This window comes from Oncorhynchus masou, chromosome 28 (assembly GCF_036934945.1).
Source record: "Oncorhynchus masou masou isolate Uvic2021 chromosome 28, UVic_Omas_1.1, whole genome shotgun sequence".
Lineage (NCBI taxonomy): Eukaryota > Metazoa > Chordata > Actinopteri > Salmoniformes > Salmonidae > Oncorhynchus > Oncorhynchus masou.
Window position 1 is genome coordinate 64,696,100 of NC_088239.1, and position 19,018 is coordinate 64,715,117.

General features: G+C 47.1%; 1 protein-coding gene across 4 annotated transcripts in view; it reads left to right on the forward strand.

Annotated features, from left to right (window-relative positions):
• pik3r1 (phosphoinositide-3-kinase, regulatory subunit 1 (alpha)) overlaps positions 1 to 19,018 on the forward strand; it is a 61,220-nt gene that overhangs the window by 31,627 nt on the left and 10,575 nt on the right. The window contains exons 3-7 of one of the 4 annotated variants that reach the window (XM_064942923.1): positions 4,254 to 4,346; positions 5,097 to 5,171; positions 6,698 to 6,829; positions 7,762 to 8,002; positions 8,412 to 8,494. In XM_064942923.1, the coding sequence (XP_064798995.1) occupies positions 4,254 to 4,346; positions 5,097 to 5,171; positions 6,698 to 6,829; positions 7,762 to 8,002; positions 8,412 to 8,494 (624 nt within the window). Of the gene's footprint in view, positions 1 to 4,253; positions 4,347 to 5,096; positions 5,172 to 6,080; positions 6,513 to 6,697; positions 6,830 to 7,761; positions 8,003 to 8,411; positions 8,495 to 11,091; positions 11,497 to 19,018 lie in introns of those variants that run through there. The other 3 variants (XM_064942924.1, XM_064942925.1, XM_064942927.1) reach the window with 3 other exon arrangements.

Below are 19,018 nucleotides of genomic sequence, written 5' to 3' on the forward strand. Positions count from 1 at the left end.
AGTCCAGTGGGATTTAATGGTGCCAACAGATATGGTAGGTCTGCTTCTAGTGCCTAAGCAACTTTGCAGTATTTTGTTTTTGCATGTTATTTCTTACATTATTAGCACAGAATTTGTTTTGATATTACATATAGCCGGTAATAACTTTTGGATATCAGAGTGGCGGTAACTCACCAGCATTACGACCAGGAATACGACTATCCCGAATTGGATCCTTTGTTTGTACCCCCCAGGGCAATTTAACTTATTCCAGAGGCTGCTCCAAAGCACCTCCAGCAGAGATGTATTCGGAGTGGCCTTCTAGTCTGACTCAGGAGGCGTGCACACCATCCACCGCTTCGGGTATATTATTCGCTAATGCTCAGTTTCTGGATAATAAAGTAGACGAGTTCAGGGCGAGGATCTACTTCCAGAGAAACATCAGGGATTGCTCCAGTTTCAACTGACCTGAGCCCTAGGACCATGCCCCAGGACTACCTGACATGATGACTCCTTCCTGTCCCCAGTCCACCTGGCTGTGCTGCTGCTCCAGTTTCAACTGTTCTGCCTTATTATTATTCGACCATGCTGGTCATTTATGAACATTTGAACATCTTGGCCATGTTCTGTTATAATCTCTACCCGGCACAGCCAGAAGAGGACTGGCCACCCCACATAACCTGGTTCCTCTCTAGGTTTCTTCCTAGGTTTTGGCCTTTCTAGGGAGTTTTTCCTAACCACCGTGCTTCTACACCTGCATTGCTTGCTGTTTGAGGTTTTAGGCTGGGTTTCTGTACAGCACTTTGAGATATCAGCTGATGTACGAACGGCTATATAAATAAATTTGATTTGATTGTACCATACACTGTTTCACAGAAACATGGCTCTGTCGGGATATACTGTCCCTGTCCATACAGCCAGCTGGGTTCTCAGTACATAGCGCAGACAGAAATAATTAATTCTCTGGGAATATGAAAGGCGGGGGTGTATGTTTCATGATTAACTACTCATGGTGTGATTGTAATAACATGCAGACACTCAAATCATTTTGTTTACCTGACCTAGAATACCTCACAATCAATTGCTGACCGCATTACCTCCCAAGAGAATTATCTTTGGTTATAGTCACAGCCGTGTGTATTCCCCCTCAAGCCAATACCATGACTGCCCTCGAAGACCTACACTGGACTTTATACACACTGGAAACCACATATCCTGAGGCTGCATTTATTGTTGCTGTGGAATTTAACAAAGCAAATTGGAGGAAAATGCAATGGAAGTTCTACCTACACATTGACTGTTACTCACTTTGGAAAAACATTGGACTGCTGCTACTCAACATTTCAAAATGCATACAAGCGCCCCCCTGCCCTCCATTAGGCAAATCTGATCATGACTCTATTTTGCTCCTCCCTCCCTATAGCACGGGTACTTCCTGTTTGAGTTTCTGCCTAAGGTCTATTTAACACTGGTCTGACCAATCAGAATCCAGGCTTCAAGATTGTTTTAATCACACTGACTGGGATATGTTCCGGGAAGCCTCTGAGAATAACGTTGACAAATACACAGATATGTTGACTGAGTTAATCAGGAGGTGTAGAGGGGATGTTGTACCCACTCTGACTATCAAAACCAACCCAAACCAGAAACTGTGGATAAATGTTTTAGCATTGGCGCAAAACTGAAAGAAGGAACCACCGCATTAAACCATGGCAAGGTGACTGGGAATATGGCCGAATACAAAAAGTGTAGTTATTCTCTGGTAAGGCAATCAAACAGGAAAAAACGCCAGTACAGAGACAAAGTGGAGTCGCAATTCAACGGCAGACACGAGATGTATGTGGCAGAGTCTACAGACAATCATGGACTACAAAGGGAAAACCAGCCACCTTGCGGACACTGGCATCTTGCTTCCGGACAAGCTAAACACCTTTTTTTCCGGCTTTGAGGATAACACAGTTCCATCGACGTGGCCTGCTACCAAGGACTTCTCTGTGGCCGACTCCTTCTCTGCGTACTCTCGCTTGCTCGCCGCCCCTCTCGCACACTCTCGCTTGCTCACCGCCCCTCACATTCTCTCGCTGCCCCTCGCGTGCTCTCTCTCGTTCACTGCCCCTCGGTCTCTCTTGCTGCAACCTCTGCCTTCATTAGATCCCTTCTGCTCTGCTTCTTGGTCTCGTGGCAGTGCCTCATGGAAATCACCAACTGATCGGCCCGAACATTTGTCATTTTCTGTGTCACTCGACACCGGCCTGTCGGCATTGGAACTATCAGGTCGCGCAGATGGTACTGAGAAACAACTTTATCTTCCCCCTCCCTGTTTCACTCACAGGGCTGCTATGGATAGAGTAAATATACACAGTCCCAGATACAGGACACTTTGAATAGTACTGCGGTTTGAGGGAATATCCACCAACCAATCTTTTTTTTCTCCCTCTGCTACTTAGTCATAGTATCTATGTATGTTATATCGTAGAAAATAATATTGTGAAAGCTGATATAGGTCTACTCAACTCTGATACTAAAATCAGTGTGTCTCTGTACAGATGAGCACACAGAGGTAGCATTTCACTTTTAAGAACACAATGTATCTTACTATAGTTATCACAATGGTAAATGCAGTTTTATCTATAATCTAGGAATGCTAGAATGTGATTGTAGATAAGTTGAAAAAAATAGAACATGATGATTGTATCTAGGTCTAGCTAGGCTTGTTGTTCTGCATATTTGCTTTTAGCAGCACTGAGGCCAGGTGTAAATTTAGCCCCAGGTTGTGAAGTGAGTTTCCCAGAAGCAGGAGACCAATGCAGGCAGGGCTTTGGCAGTAGCGGGACAGCAGTGTAGGATGTCTGTCTGGGTAGGAAGGTTACACTTCCAAGTCATGCAGAGGTGGCACTGGATGCCTAGCTCTCTATTTGGGGAAATGTTGCTGTTCCAGTACCTCAAAGTTCATTGCTTCTGAGAAAACGACTCGCTTTCTTGTCCGTGTGGTGCGGTCCACACTGTGTCTTCCAGATGACGGTTGTCTCTTTAGCCTACACAGGGTTTAGCGTGTTTAGTGGCTGAAGGTCTTTCTCCCTGCTAATCCAGTTGGTTCACATACAACCGGACAGCGTTAACCACAGCATTTGGTGTGTTAAATATGCGTTAAAATATGGCAGATCATTATTTGGGCAAGCAAAATAATAATCTCCTGGGGGAGAGAACGTTTCCAGGCTAAAGACCGGTGTTTATGCGTAGATGGCTACTCTAGATGCCTCGTTTTGTGCCTGGTTTTGTGCCTGTTTACAAAAAAGGGTAGAGCAAAATAATTTACATTTGTTTGTTAAAAACAATAGGATAAATACACATGTAGGCAATGCCACTACATTGCCTTAATATTGGAACCCTTTGAAAACTTCTGAGATGTAGAGCATCTAACATGAATAAATACATCTCTTAATTAGTGAAATAAAGGGAAACCGTGAAAGGGGCTCCATTCATGGTCGTCTGCGTTTGAAACTGCAGACTGAAATCCTCAAACAGTTGGGCCTTTCAGAAAGGTACTCTTTCAAAATAACTTTTTTGCAAATCCAAATAAAATTTGTGCCAGCCCACAGACCCTTTCATGTCCACACCTGGATGCTAAGATCGAAAGAAAAAAGTGGGGTGGGGAGGGGCAAAGCCTCATGCATATCACATGGTGTTTGCTTAGCCCCTTGGTCCACCCCAACGCTACCTTCATGGTATCCTACTGCTCGGCACCTCTCCAACTTGAATCGTTCGGTTGTGCACAGTTGCCTTTTTGTCTCTCCATCGGTCTTTTGGTCTGGTGTCTGCAATACCTTTTGAAGTAGCGCTCCAGTCCCAAATCACCCTTCCTGACCATTTTTAAAAGGCGTACCATGTGAATGCATTGCAACGTGGGATTGATATATTAATAGGCTGCCTGAGGGCGAGGTGTGTGGGTGGAGACCATCATGGTGGTGGGATTGAAGTGGAGGCCCAAAATTGACCCCTTTGTGTCGTGTTAGACAGAGTTGGAGGAATTGACTCCGTTACCTATAACCATCCAGGGCTTGGTTAAACCAGGATCGGGCCATTTTCAGTTAATATACTGCATTTCAATGCACTTCCTGAAATGTTGAAATAAAATGAACCCTCAACAACTTATCCCCTTTCCTCTCTCACTCTTTGTTAGCCTCCATAATTGTTATCGATTGAATCCTAAAACTACCTTTTTTATGTGGAAATGACTTACTGAACCGCTACTCCTCTCTTCTCTCGTCTTCCAGGCTCCGCCCTCCTGGACCTGACAGAGCAGTTTGCGCTCCCAGAGACAGCTCCTCCCATGCTGGCCAAGCTGCTGGAGGCCATTGAGAAGAAAGGTGCACTGGCCTGTACACAATGGACTAGCACACATCCACACTGGTCATCTAAACATTTCCTAGATTTACATTCTAGAAGATCCACCCCTCGTGTATCAACATGGTTTCAGTTACTTATGTAATTATTTATTTAACCTTTTATTTTGACAAGAAGTCATGCTGAGATAAAGGTCTCTTTGGTCTGAAGAGCCCTGTAATTACAATAATATTCCAAAATCTATACACTATGAAAAGCAGAACAGTGATACAAAACACAATCATAGAAAACAAAACACATTCAAATTAATTAATCAGCTGTCTGAATTGCCCTAGAGTAGGGCTTTCTAACCCTGTTCCTGGAGAGCTACCATCCCGGTAGATTTTCGCTCCAACCCTATTAATCTAGTGCTCCTGATTTCCACACTTAGCTGGTTGATAAGTTGAATCACGTTAGTTACAACTGGGGTTAGAGCGAAAACCTAAAGGGTAGCTCTCCAGAGGCATCATAATATCCAATTTGAGAGAGTTTGGGAGGATATTCCACCAAAGAAACTAAAAGCAGGTTTACCTAACTCAGTGGAGATTGAAGGGATCTTCAGAGTTAACCTCCCTGAGACTAGGTCTAGTAGCTTGTAGTGCGCTTTATTCCCTGAAAGTTTTTATTCTTAAATAAATCGGAAGGCCTTTTTATAGTGATTTTATGACTTTCTAGTAATTTAAGTAGTTGCATCGAAGCTAGTGGCTTATCATGTGCTGCTTGATTCTGTGTAGGTCTGGACAACCCAACGCTGTACAGGACCTTCACAGCCGATGGTGGACTGGATGTTAGACAGTGCTTTGAAACTGGTGAGCAGAATTCATGTTTATCACTTACAGTGCATTCGCAAAGTATTCAGACCCCTTGACTTTTTCCACATTTTGCTATGTTACAGCCTTATTCTAAAATGTATTAAATTGTTTTTTTTTCCTCATAAATCTACACACCTACCTCAATGACAAAGCAAAAACAGTTTTTTAGAAATAGCACATTTTAATTAAGTATTTAGACCCTTTACTCAGTACTTTGTTGAAGTACCTTTGGCAGCGATTACAGCCTCGAGTCTTCTTGGGTATGACGCTACAAGCATGGCACACCTGTATTTGGGGATTTTCTCCCATTCTTCTCTGCAGATCCTCTCAAGGTCTGTCCGGCTGGATGGGGAGTGTCGCTGCACAGCTATTTTCATGTCTCTCCAGAGATGTTTGATCGGCTCTGGCTAGGCCACTCAAGGACAATCCGATACTTGTCCCGAAGCCAATCATGCGTAGTCTTGGCTGTGTGCTTAGGATCGCTGTCCTGTTGGAAGGTGAACCTTCGCCACAGTCTAAGGTTCTGAGCGCTCTAGCGCAGGTTTTCATCAAGGATCTCTGTACTTTGCGCCATTCATTTTTACCTTGATCCTGACTAGTATCCCAGTCCCTGCCGCCGAAAAACATCCCCACTGCATGATGCTGCCACCACGATGTTTCACCGTAGGGATGGTATTTGCCAGGTGTTGAGCGGACACATTCAGGTCAGAGTTCAATCTTGGTTTCATCATACCAGAGAATCTTGTTTCTCATGGTCTGAGAGTCCTTTGTGTCCCTTTTGGCAAACTCCAAGCGGGCTGTCATGTGCCTTTTTAGTGGGGAGTGGCCTCCATCTGGCCACTCTACCATAAATTCCTGATTGGTGGAGTGCTGCAGAGATGGTTGTCCTACTGGAAGTTTCCCCCATCTCCACAGAGGAACTCTAGAGCTCTGTCAGTGACCATCGAGTTCTTGGTCAAGGTATTGGACGAGTCTTGGTGGTTCATAACTTCTTCCATTTAAGAATGATGGAGGCCACTGTGTTCTTGGGGACCTTTAACACTGCAGAAATGTTTTGGTACCCTCCTCCAGATCTGTCTCTCGACACAATCCTGTCTCGGAGCTCTATGGACAATTCCTTCGACCTCATGGCTTGGTGTTTGATCTGACATGCACCGTCAACTGTGCAAACTTTTATATAGACATGTGTGTGCCTTTGCAAATCATGTCCAAACAATTGAATTTACCACAGGTGGACTCCCAAGTTGTAGAAACATCTGGATGATCACTGGAAACAGGATGCACCTGAGCTCAATTTCGAGTCGCATAGCAACTGGTCTGAATAATTATGTAAATAAGGTATACATTTTTTGCAAACATTACTAAACCTGTCATTATGGGTTACAGAAAATGTGGAAAAGTCAAGGGGTCTGAATACTTTTCGAATGCACTGTATATCCACCCAAATTCAATGTTATTTGACTTCGTGTGCAATTTTTGGGGGGGGGGAACAGTTTGAGCTAATGGTGTGTGGTTCTATTCAGATCCTCCGTCAGCAGACCTGGACCAGATGGACCTGCAGATGCTGTGTGACGGTCTACGTCGGTACTTGCAGGATCTTCCCCAGCCTGTCATCCCACCGGCCATCTACACTCAGCTGGTCCACACCGCCCAAGGTACTCACACAAACACACTGTGACTGTAACACTGCCAAACACTCATCAGAGTACACCACATGATGTACACACAATCACACAACCAATATTCTATAGCACCTACTGTTTCCTTAATGTCAATGTTCTACTAGAAAATGGGTCATGTCCAAATCAGCATGTCGGTTAGAGGTTGCTGTTCATTCAATTTGTTTGTTGCTCTCAGCAATCACTTTCAGTGGAACGTGCCTCAACCCAAAGGTACGGTGTCTAGTTAATTATTGGCCTACAGCAGCAGTCCTAACCTAATCTACCACTGGCCGGGCTGCTGAACACTCTGTACCTTGGAGAGGGAACCCACAGTACCTAGAGCTAGTGTCAATATCCACACACACACACACACACACACACACACACACACACACACACACACACACACACACACACACACACACACACACACACACACACACAGCATGTTTGCTTTAGCACGGAAGAACATAAGACAGAGATATCTCAGAGTAATCTATTTGTCACATGGCCAGAAACAGGATCTCTGTTGTTAACTTATACAAGTTTATCTCAGTGCTAGCCAATCACCTGTACCTTGCACTCCACTCATTGTTGAGCACACACAATCTCAATGCGGTTGTCTAACCCGATTACTGAGTACAGGGCTCCTTTTTCTGCCACCCCATTGGTCGAAGGGAAGTCTGCTAGCACCTCCCCAGCTTTAACTGCGGGAGCTTTTTGAAGGGTTTTGTTAGTGCGTAGCCTGCAACGTACCTGTGCACGCATTCAAAGTCATACATGTGTGGCAATGCAATGTGTATATCTCCCTCTGTGATCTCTATCAATGAATTTGTGCGTAACCTGCGTAAGTGTTAGCACATAGAAGCATGTGTATGTATGACATACCTCCCTCTCTGACACCTGTGTGTGTTTTGGTCCCACAGAGGTGCAGAGCCCCAAGGAGTGTGCCCAGCTGCTGCGTCGCATCGCCAGCACGCCCAGCCTGCCAGCCCAGTACTGGCTCACCTTCCACTGCCTGCTGCGCCACTGGTCCCGGGTGTGCCACAACGCGCCCAAGAACCTGCTCAGCTCCCGCGCCCTGGGCGAGATCTTCAGCCCCGTGCTCTTCAGACAGCAGGCTGCCAGGTGGGTGCAGGAGAGAGAGGAACTGGCACTCACAGACAGGTGTGCACAGACAGCCAGACACTTTTTATATACTCAAGGAAACACACTCTCAGGCAAGCAGCCTACACACACACACACACACACACACACACACACACACACACACACACACACACACACACACACACACACACACACACACACACACACACACACACACACACACACACACACACACACACACACACACACTCACTGACACACACATTTTGCAGTGAAAGGATTTAGGTTTGGAGATTTTCTATTTGCCAGCTGTGCTGTTGCAATTAAAGCAGCCATGCTTGAAGTCCCATCAGTTAGTGACAAAGATGGAGCAAGATCATGCACACATTAATCACAACAGCAGGGCCAGTCAGCTGGCCTGAGAATCGCTGACTCTATTTTACTTTTTTTTTCACTCTTTCATCAGCTGCGAGCCCAGCCCGGATGCTCATATCAAGATCATTGAGACCCTTGTGACTAGCGAATGGACAGAAGCACAGGCGGCTCCAGGTTTGAAACACACATTGTCCTTTTCTGTTATTCGTCATCTGTTAAATTTCTGGTTGGGTGTGTATGCAGAGATACAGAACAACTATATTTAAAGCAATATGACTGCCCATCTCTTCCTCTGTGAAATTATTTACACTCACGTACTGTACTTTGTTATTGAGGGTCATTGAGAGAATGGCCCAAGTGCATATATTAAGACTGCAGTGGCGCTAAGCCCATGGTAGTTACTGACTGACTGACTGTGAGGAAGCCGAGGGGAACAGCAGGGAACCTGGGCTGATCTTAACCCGTAGAGCCACACGGGGGCACGCACTCTAGCAGTAGCACAGAGCACAGGATGTACTGGCTGCATTGCATGGGAAAAAGCCTCCATTGTGGGGCAAAAGCTGCCCCATCGCATACCTGGCTGGCTCCATTTATTACAGCTTTAGTTAAGGTTTTGTGCACTTGTTTCAAAGGCTTTATTGTTATATGCCAGTCAATGTTTGCAAATTGGCTGCAATTAGCCTGTCTTCATTTATATGGGTCCTGGATGCTGATTGGCTAAAACACCATTCCACCCATCTGTATATCAACAATATCATGGTTATGATGCAAAAATCCATGTTTACTGTTCTATTTGAAGTATCACTACACCGTTTTTGATATATCACAGCAAATGACAAAAGAAAAGCAATAATGGTTTTATTAAACACATTATTTCTCCTTGCTTCTAGCTTCTAGCCTAGAATTTGGTTTGCATAACAACAAGAACAACCCTTAGTCGTGTTATATTGGCCATATACCACCCCCTCTGACCTTATTGCTTAAATATCAGCCTTTAATTTAGAATAGCTGATTTTTTTCCCTCACATTTATAACGCAATCTTTAATACCAGAATCTTGGCTTGGCTGTGTTTGTCACACATCTTTCATTGTGACTTGGCGATGGAACCCGCAGAGCATTCTTCTGGGATGGGAGGAACTAGCTTGACTCATCAAAACAGTTATGCAAATTGCAGCATATAGCCTAGACTTAGGCTGCAAGAGTTTATTGTTAACCCATGGTAGTCTCTCAATGATGGGGTCTAAAACGGTATTGTGTAAAAATGGGTTGTTCATTTTTGGTTTGTAGCCCAGGATAGAGCATCCATCCTCTCGAGCAGGAAATCAGTGGCGTGTTGAGATCAAAGTGAAAGTAGTTGAGGTTACAGGGCTCTAGGTGAATTCCATCCTACATGTGCTGTGCAGTGAAGTAGGCTACCCTTGATTAATTATGTAAGACGTTATACCGTGGCCAGAATTGCACAAATTAAATTTTGAACATTAGATCAATTCAGGCCATGAAGGAATAATACCCTATATTGTATTTTTTTTAAAGCTATAAAATGTGATTTTATTTTTCATCTAACCAGTTACCCTAGCATTCTCTAGACTCCAGCAGGCCGGATGGTGTGGGACTGCAGAACGTTTGAGTGGCACAGTTGGCTTTTTACAGTCGCTAGTTAAAACTGCTTTTGGTGGGCAGGCCCAGTGCCTGGCTGTGACTGTTAAAACGTTTTATTACCTGTTTGGGACTATTTATAACATGCCCCTCGCATGGGCCGCTGTCAGGAGTTCGCACCTGCAGGAGCAATGGGCCGACAGGGATTGAGGCTAACTGACGGGGAGGCTGGCCGGGCGGGGAATTGCAAGCTCAACACCGCAAGCTTTGACTCTTCTCTTTCTGCTGAACCAGCCAGGTTCCTTCCTGTGTGAATGAACACTCGTGTGCTCACACACACAAACATACTATGTTCCATGTACAGACACACACACATATACACACACGCCAGGCAGGTTGAACCTGGGAGGGGAGCCGTTTGGTGATCAGTTGTGTCAAATTTGACCCGTTTAACATCACCTGTGTGTGACTGTGTGTTTGTCTTTGAGAGCATGGGAGACTTTCTACGAAAGCGTGTTTATGTTTACTGTCTGCACATGCGTGTTTCTCTGAATAATAACCTGCCTGTGTGTGTGTCTGTGTGCCTCCTCCCAGTTACTGGGGGCCTATTTTAAGTAATCAGCCAAAGGCCTACTTAGTTTTAGTTGGCTGGAAACTGGGTCTGTTCCACAGAGCACCTCTTGTTAGCCCAGCGGCTGCTCCTACTTCCTTGGGCCACAATCCTCCCCCTCTAACCCCCCTCCCTCCACACATCCCTCCCAGCACCAAAGTGCCCAGCTCAGCAAATATCTGAACCTGTGCGAGTTAATCATAAGACTGAACACTCTCCCTACTCCCTTCCTTTCAAACACGGAGAGGGACACGCACAAAGACTCGGTCGGCACTATGGCCAGGTTTCAGAGTGGGCATGCAGGACCAACACCGGGGCAGCAGCTCAGCTAATCATTAACCAATCAGCGGCCCCAACACGCCCAGAGAGAGAGAAAGAGGAGAGGGGGTAGAGGGTAGTCGGGAGAGGATGGGGGGTGGGTTGGGAGAGTGAGAGGGAGTTGAGAGAGAGAGAGAGAAGGGGTGTGAGGATGGGTAGAGCAAGGGGAGAGGAGAGGGGTGGGTAGAGAGAGAAGGGGGTAGAGTGAGAAAGAGAAGGCAGGTAGAGAGAGAAAGTGGGAGGTAGAGAGCAAGAGAGAGAGTGGGAGACTGGGGTGAGGTAGAGCGAGAAAGGTACAGAGAGGCACGCTTCCCTCCCTCTCTCACACCACCTGCGCCAGACCAAGGAGTAAGCCAGGCAGTCAGGAAAGCAGAACAGGAAAGCAGAGCAGGCAAGCAAGCGGTCACATGCTGCACCTGCCTCCCAAGAGTTACCGGATTACCTGGATTTCATTAAGTACTGCGGAACGGGCTGTCATCTTCCCTGAGAACTAAACTAAAATAATCCAGATAAAGCCACAGAATGGAACTTTTCAGGAGGACTTGAGTGTTTGATCTGTTTGGATTTTGTACATTGTTTTGGGGGGAACGAAACAAAGTTCATAGTGGAGACACCACTGGTGCCTTTACCAGAACATGCACAACTTGCAACGTGAGTTTGAGATCTTGAATCTTCGCAAATCTGATACATTAAATTCTTAAATGTTTATTGCTAATGCAAGGGCTTCAGCTAAACCTTTAGACAGAGATGAATAGGCCTGATACATTTTTTTTTTAAATAACTACTTGGCAACATGGGACAGGAATGAGACTGACAGATGTATATATAAAAACAAGTGTGTGTGTGTGTATATATATATATGGCCAGTCTTCTAGAGCTGTCAAGAGAACAGGATCTCTCCTCTGTCTCTGTCGGCGTCTCTGTCTGTCTGTCTGTCTCTCTGTCTCTCTGTCTGTCTCTGTCTGTCTGTCTCTCGCTCTCTCTGTGTGGCTCTCTCTCTCTCTGTGTGTGTCTCTCTCTCTCTGTGTGTGTCTCTCTCGCTCTGTGTGTGTCTCTCTCGCTCTGTGTGTGTCTCTCTCGCTCTGTGTGTGTCTCTCTCGCTCTGTGTGTGTCTCTCTCTCTCGCTCTGTGTGTGTCTCTCTCTCTCGCTCTGTGTGTGTCTCTCTCTCTCGCTCTGTGTGTGTCTCTCGCTCTGTGTGTGTCTCTCGCTCTGTGTGTGTCTCTCGCTCTGTGTGTGTCTCTCGCTCTCTGTGTGTCTCTCTCGCTCTCTGTGTGTCTCTCTCGCTCTGTGTGTGTCTCTCTCTCGCTCTGTGTGTGTCTCTCTCTCTGTGTGTGTGTCTCTCTCGCTCTGTGTGTGTCTCTCTTTCTCGCTCTGTGTGTGTCTCTCTTTCTCGCTCTGTGTGTGTCTCTCTTTCTCGCTCTGTGTGTGTCTCTCTTTCTCGCTCTGTGTCTCTCTCACTCGCTCTGTGTGTGTCTCTCTCTCTCGCTCTGTGTCTCTCTCTCTCTCGCTCTGTGTGTGTCTCTCTCTCTCGCTCTGTGTGTGTCTCTCTCTCAAGCTCTGTGTGTGTCTCTCTCTCAAGCTCTGTGTGTGTCTCTCTCTCAAGCTCTGTGTGTGTCTCTCTCTCAAGCTCTGTGTGTGTCTCTCTCTCAAGCTCTGTGTGTGTCTCTCTCTCAAGCTCTGTGTGTGTCTCTCTCTCTCGCTCTGTTTGTGTCTCTCTCTCTCGCTCTGTGTGTCTCTCTCTCTCTCGCTCTGTGCGTGTCTCTCGCTCTGTGTGTCTCTCTCTCTCGCTCTGTGTGTCTCTCGCTCTGTGTGTCTCTCTCTCTCTCGCTCTGTGTGTGTCTCTCTCTCGCTCTGTGTGTGTCTCTCTCTCGCTCTGTGTGTGTCTCTCTCTCTCTCGCTCTGTGGGTCTCTCTCTCTCTCGCTCTGTCTCTCTCTCTCGCTCTATGTGTGTCTCTCTCTCTCTCGCTCTGTGTGTCTCTCTCTCGCACACTGTGTCTCTCTCTCTCACACACTGTGTCTCTCTCTCTCTCGCTCTGTGTCTCAATTCAATTCAAGGGCTTTATTGGCATGGGAAACATGTGTTAACATTGCCAAAGCAAGTAAGGTAGATAATATATAAAGTGAAATAAACAATAAAAATTAACAGTAGACATCACACATACAGAAGTTTCAAAACAATAAAGACATTGCAAATATCATTATATATATACACATTGTTTTTACAATGTACAAATGGTTAAGGACACAAGATAAAATAAATAAGCATAGATATGGGTTGTATCTCTCTCTCTCTCGCTCTGTGTCTCTCTCTCTCTCGCTCTGTGTCTCTCTCTCGCTCTGTGTCTCTCTCTCTCGCTCTGTGTGTGTCTCTCGCTCTCTGTGTGTGTGTCTCTCTCTCTCTGTGTGTGTGTCTCTCTCTCTCTGTGTGTGTGTGTCTCTCTCTCTGTGTGTGTGTGTCTCTCTCGCTCTGTGTGTCTCTCTCTCTCGCTCTGTGTGTCTCTCTCTCTCGCTCTGTGTCTCTCTCTCTCGCTCTGTGTCTCTCTCTCTCGCTCTGTGTGTCTCTCTCTCTCTCTCGCTCTGTGTGTCTCTCTCTCTCTCTCGCTCTGTGTGTGTCTCTCTCGCTCTGTGTGTGTCTCTCTCTCTCGCTCTGTGTCTCTCTCTCTCTCGCTCTGTGTCTCTCTCTCTCTCGCTCTGTGTGTCTCTCTCTCTTGCTCTGTGTCTCTCTCTCTCTCTCGCTCTGTGTCTCTCTCTCTCTCGCTCTCTGTGTCTCTCTCGCTCTGTGTCTCTCTCTCTCTCGCTCTGTGTGTCTCTCTCTCTCTCGCTCTGTGTGTCTCTCTCTCTCGCTCTGTGTGTCTCTCTCTCTCTCGCTCTGTGTGTCTCTCTCTCTCTCGCTCTGTGTGTGTCTCTCTCTAAACCTCTGTGTGTGTCTCTCTCTCTCGCTCTGTGTGTGTCTCTCTCTAAACCTCTGTGTGTGTCTCTCTCTCTCGCTCTGTGTGTGTCTCTCTCTCTCTCTCTCTGTGTATGTCTCTCTCTCTCTCGCTCTGTGTGTGTCTCTCTCTCTCTCGCTCTGTGTGTCTCTCTCTCTCTCTCTCTCTCTCTCTGTGTGTGTCTCTCTCTCTCTCTCGCTCTGTCTCTCTCTCGCTCTGTGTGTCTCTCTCTCGCTCTGTGTGTCTCTCTCTCTCTCGCTCTGTGTGTCTCTCTCTCTCTCGCTCTGTGTGTCTCTCTCTCTCTCGCTCTGTGTGTGTCTCTCTCTAAACCTCTGTGTGTGTCTCTCTCTCTCTCTCTCGCTCTGTGTGTCTCTCTCTCTCTCGCTCTGTGTCTCTTGTCTCTCTCTGTGTCTCTCTCTCTCTCTGTGTGTCTCTCTCTCTCTCGCTCTGTGTGTGTCTCTCTCTCTCTCTCGCTCTGTGTGTGTCTCTCTCTCTCTCTCTCGCTCTGTGTGTCTCTCTCTCTCTCTCTGTGTGTGTCTCTCTCTCTCGCTCTGTGTGTGTCTCTCTCTCTCTCGCTCTGTGTGTGTCTCTCTCTCTCTCGCTCTCTGTGTGTCTCTCTCTCTCTCGCTCTGTGTGTGTCTCTCTCTCTCTCTCGCTCTGTGTGTGTCTCTCTCTCTCTCGCTCTGTGTGTGTCTCTCTCGCTCTGTGTGTCTCTCTCTCTCCCTCTGTGTGTCTCTCTCTCTCTCCCTCTGTGTGTGTCTCTCTCTCTCTCCCTCTGTGTGTCTCTCTCTCTCTCGCTCTGTGTGTGTCTCTCTCTCTCTCGCTCTGTGTGTGTCTCTCTCTCTCTCGCTCTGTGTGTGTGTCTCTCTCTCTCGCTCTGTGTGTGTCTCTCTCTCGCTCTGTGTGTCTCTCTCGCTCTGTGTGTGTCTCTCTCTCTCGCTCTGTGTGTCTCTCTCTCTCGCTCTGTGTCTCTCTCTCTCGCTCTGTGTGTCTCTCTCTCTCGCTCTGTGTGTCTCTCTCTCTCGCTCTGTGTGTGTCTCTCTCTCTCACTCTGTGTGTGTGTCTCTCTCTCTCGCTCTGTGTCTCTCTCTCTCGCTCTGTGTCTCTCTCTCTCGCTCTGTGTCTCTCTCTCTCGCTCTGTGTGTCTCTCTCTCGCTCTGTGTCTCTCTCTCTCTCTCGCTCTGTGTCTCTCTCTCTCTCTCGCTCTGTGTGTCTCTCTCTCTCGCTCTGTGTCTCTCTCTCTCGCTCTGTGTGTCTCTCTCTCTCTCGCTCTGTGTGTCTCTCTCTCTCTCGCTCTGTGTCTCTCTCTCTCTCGCTCTGTGTGTGTCTTTCGCTCTGTGTCTCTCTCTCTCTCGCTCTGTGTGTGTGTCTCTCTCGCTCTGTGTGTGTGTCTCTCTCGCTCTGTGTGTGTGTCTCTCTCTCGCGCACTGTGTCTCTCTCTATCTCTCGCTCTGTGTCTCAATTCAATTCAAGGGCTTTATTGGCATGGGAAACATGTGTTAACATTGCCAAAGCAAGTAAGGTAGATAATATATAAAGTGAAATAAACAATAGAAATTAACAGTAGACATCACACATACAGAAGTTTCAAAACAATAAAGACATTACAAATGTCATATTATATATATATATATATACAGTGTTTTTACAATGTACAAATGGTTAAGGACACAAGATAAAATAAATAAGCATAGATATGGGTTGTTCAATTTGTCTCTCTGAATCTGTTTAGCTGTGAATAATGAATCTCTTTCTGAGGAATATTTATCTGTGTCTCTATCTCTCACTCTGTGTCTCTCTCTCTCGCTTGTGCCATGTCTCTCTCGCTCTGTGTCAATCGGTGGTCTCTCAGCTCTGTGTGTGTCTCTCTCTCTCTCTCGCTCTGTGTGATAGCAATCTCTCTCTTTCTTTCGCATTTTTTCTGTGTGTCTCATGATTTTCTCTCGCTCTCTGTGTGTCTCTCTCTCGCTCTGTGTGTGTCTCTCAGCTCTGTGTGATTTCTCGACTTGAATTTGGACTGTGTGTGTCTCTCTCTCTCTCTCACTTCTAAAGAGCTATTGGTAGGATTACACTGTCTATTTTAGCTCTGTTGTGTCATTTTTCTCTCATTGCTCTGCGGGCTTTTTCTTTGTGTGTCACTCTCTCAGATATCTCGCTAGGTGTAATTTTTTGTGTGTCTCTCTCGCTCTGTGTGTTTTCTCTCTCAAGCTCTGATTTTGTTTTTTGTGTCTCTCTCTCCAGAATATTAAGCTCTCTGTTGAAGTGTGTGTCTCATCTAGCTCTCTCGCTCTGTGTGTGTCCTCTCCAACATGTCTGCTAATTCTGTGTGTGATTTCTCTCTTGTCTCTCTCGCTCTGTGTGTGTCTTTCTTTTTGTTCTGTGTGTGTACATACATTTTATTAAGTCATATACCTTACCACCGCTCTGTGTGTGTCTCTCTCGCTCTGTGTGTGTCTCTCTCTGGACGTGTTTATTAATTCGCTCTGTGTGTGTCTCTCTCATTTCTCGCTCTGTGTGTGTCTCTCTCTCTCTCGCTCTGTGTGTGTCTCTCTCTCGCTCTGTGTGTGTCTCTCTCTCTCTCTCGCTCTGTGTGTGTCTCTCTCTCGCTCTGTGTGTCTCTCTCTCTCTCTCTCGCTCTATGTGTGTCTCTCTCTCTCTCGCTCTGTGTGTGTCTCTCTCTCTCTCGCTCTGTGTCTCTCTCGCTCTGTGTCTCTCTCGCTTTGTGTCTCTCTCGCTCTGTGTGTGTGTCTCTCTCGCTCTGTGTGTGTGTCTCTCTCTCTCGCTCTGTGTGTGTCTCTCTCTCTCTCTCGCTCTGTGTCTCAATTCAATTCAAGGGCTTTATTGGCATGGGAAACATGTGTTAACATTGCCAAAGCAAGTAAGGTAGATAATATATAAAGTGTGTTCTGTGTGTCTCTCTCTCGCTCTGTGTCTCTCTCTCTCTCTCGCTCTGTGTGTGTCTCTCTCTCTCTCTCGCTCTGTGTGTCTCTCTCTCTCGCTCTGTGTGTCTCTCTCTCTCGCGCTCTGTGTGTCTCTCTCTCGCTCTCTGTGTGTGTCTCTCTCTCGCTCTGTGTGTGTCTCTCGCTCTGTGTGTCTCTCGCTCTGTGTGTGTCTCTCTCTCTCTTGCTCTGTGTCTCTCTCTCTCGATTTGTGTGTGTCTCTCTCGCTCTGTTTGTGTGGTGAGTTCTCTCGCTCTGTGTTTGTCTCTCTCGCTCTGTGTGTCTCTCTCTCTCGCTCTGTGTGTGTCTCTCTCTCTCGCCATGTTTCCAGTAGGATTATGATGTCCTGTGTCTCTCTCTCTCGCTCTGTGTCTCTCTCTCTCTCGCTCTGTGTCTCTCTCTCTCTAAGTGCTCTGTGTGTCTCTCTGGAGAAAAAAAATAAAATGATGAATCTCTCTCGCTCTGTGTGTCTCTCTCGCTTATCTCTCTCTCTCTGCCCCGTTTAACTGTTTCTTTCTGACTCTCGCTCTGTGTCACGACTCTCTCTCGCTCTGTGTCTCTCTGGATTTGTCTGTTTTATAACCAAAATGTGTCTCTCTCTCGCTCTGTGTCTCTCTCTCTCGCTCTGTGTCTCTCTCTCGCTCTGTGTCTCTCTCTCTCGCTCTGTGTCTCTCTCTCTCGCTCTGTGTCTCTCTCTCTGCTCTGTGTCTCTCTCTCTCTCTCTCTCTCGCTCTGTGTCTCTCTCTCTCTCTCTCTCTGTCTCTCTCTCTCTCGCTCTGTGTCTCTCTCTCGCTCTGTGTCTCTCTCTCTCTCGCTCTCTCTCGATCTCTGTCTAAAATTCTAGCTCTGTGTCTGTCTCTCTCTCTCTGTAAAATCTCTCTCGCTCTGTGTCTCTCTCTCGCTCTCTCTCGCTCTGTCTCTCTCTCTCGCTCTCTCTCTCTCTCTCTCTCTCTAGCTCTCTCTCTCTCTCTCTCTCGCTCTGTGTCTCTCCTCTAGGTGCGCTCTGTGTCTCTCTCTCTGGCTCTGCTGTCTGTGTCTCTCTCTCTCTCGACTCTCTGGAGTGTGTCAGAGCTGTGTTCTCTCTCGCTCTGTGTGTGATCTCTCTCTAGTAGAGCTCTGTGTGTCTCTAGAGCTCTTGCTCTGTGTTGTGTCTCTCTCTCTCTGGGTCTAGCTCTCTGTGTGTCTCTCTCTCGCTCTCTGTGTGTCTCTCTCTCTCTGTCGCTCTCTGTGTGTCTCTCTCTCGCTCTGTGTGTGCTCTCTCTCTCTTGCTCTGTGTGTGGTGGGAGCTCTCTCTTGCTCTGTGTGTGTGTCTGGAGCAGACTCTCTCTTGCTCTGTGTGTCTCTCTCTCTCGCTGTGTGTGTGTCTCTGGTCTCTCTCGCTCTGTGTGTGTGTCATTTATTCTTTCCTCTCTCGCTCTGTGTGTGTGTCTCTCTCTCTCGCTCTGTGTGTGTGTCTCTCTCGCTCTGTGTGTGTGTCTGTCTCTCTCGCTCTGTGTGTGTGTCTCTCTCTCTCGCTCTGTGTGTGTGTCTCTCTCTCTCGCTCTGTGTGTGTGTGTGTCTCTCTCTCTCTCGCTCTGTGTGTATCTCTCTCTCTCGCTCTGTGTGTGTCTCTCGCTCTGTGTGTGTCTCTCTCTCTCTCTCGCTCTGTGTGTGTGTCTCTCTCTCTCGCTCTGTGTGTGTTTCTGTCTCTCTCTCGCTCTGTGTGTGTTTCTGTCTCTCTCTCGCTCTGTGTGTGTGTCTCTCTCTCTCGCTCTGTGTCTCTCTCTCTCTCGCTCTGTCTCTCTCGCTCTGTCTCTCTCTCTCTCTCGCTCTGTGTGTGTCTCTCTCTCTCGCGCTCTGTGTCTCTCTCTTTCTCTCGCTCTGTGTGTCTCTCTCTCGCTCTGTGTGTGTCTCTCTCTCTCTCGCTCTGTGTGTGTCTCTCTCTCTCTCGCTCTGTGTGTGTCTCTCTCTCTCTCGCTCTGTGTCTCTCTCTCTCTCGCTCTGTGTGTGTCTCTCTCTCTCGCTCTCTGTGTGTCTCTCTCTCTCTCACTCTGTGTGTCTCTCTCTCTCTCGCTCTGTGTGTCTCTCTCTCTCTCGCTCTGTGTGTCTCTCTCTCTCTCGCTCTGTGTGTCTCTCTCTCTCTCGCTCTGTGTGTGTGTCTCTCTCTCTCGCTCTGTGTGTGTCTCTCTGTGTGTCTCTCTCTCTCTCTCGCTCTGTGTGTGTCTCTCTCTCTCTCGCTCTGTGTGTCTCTCTCTCTCTCGCTCTGTGTGTGTGTCTCTCTCTCTCGCTCTGTGTGTGTCTCTCTCTCTCTCGCTCTGTGTGTGTGT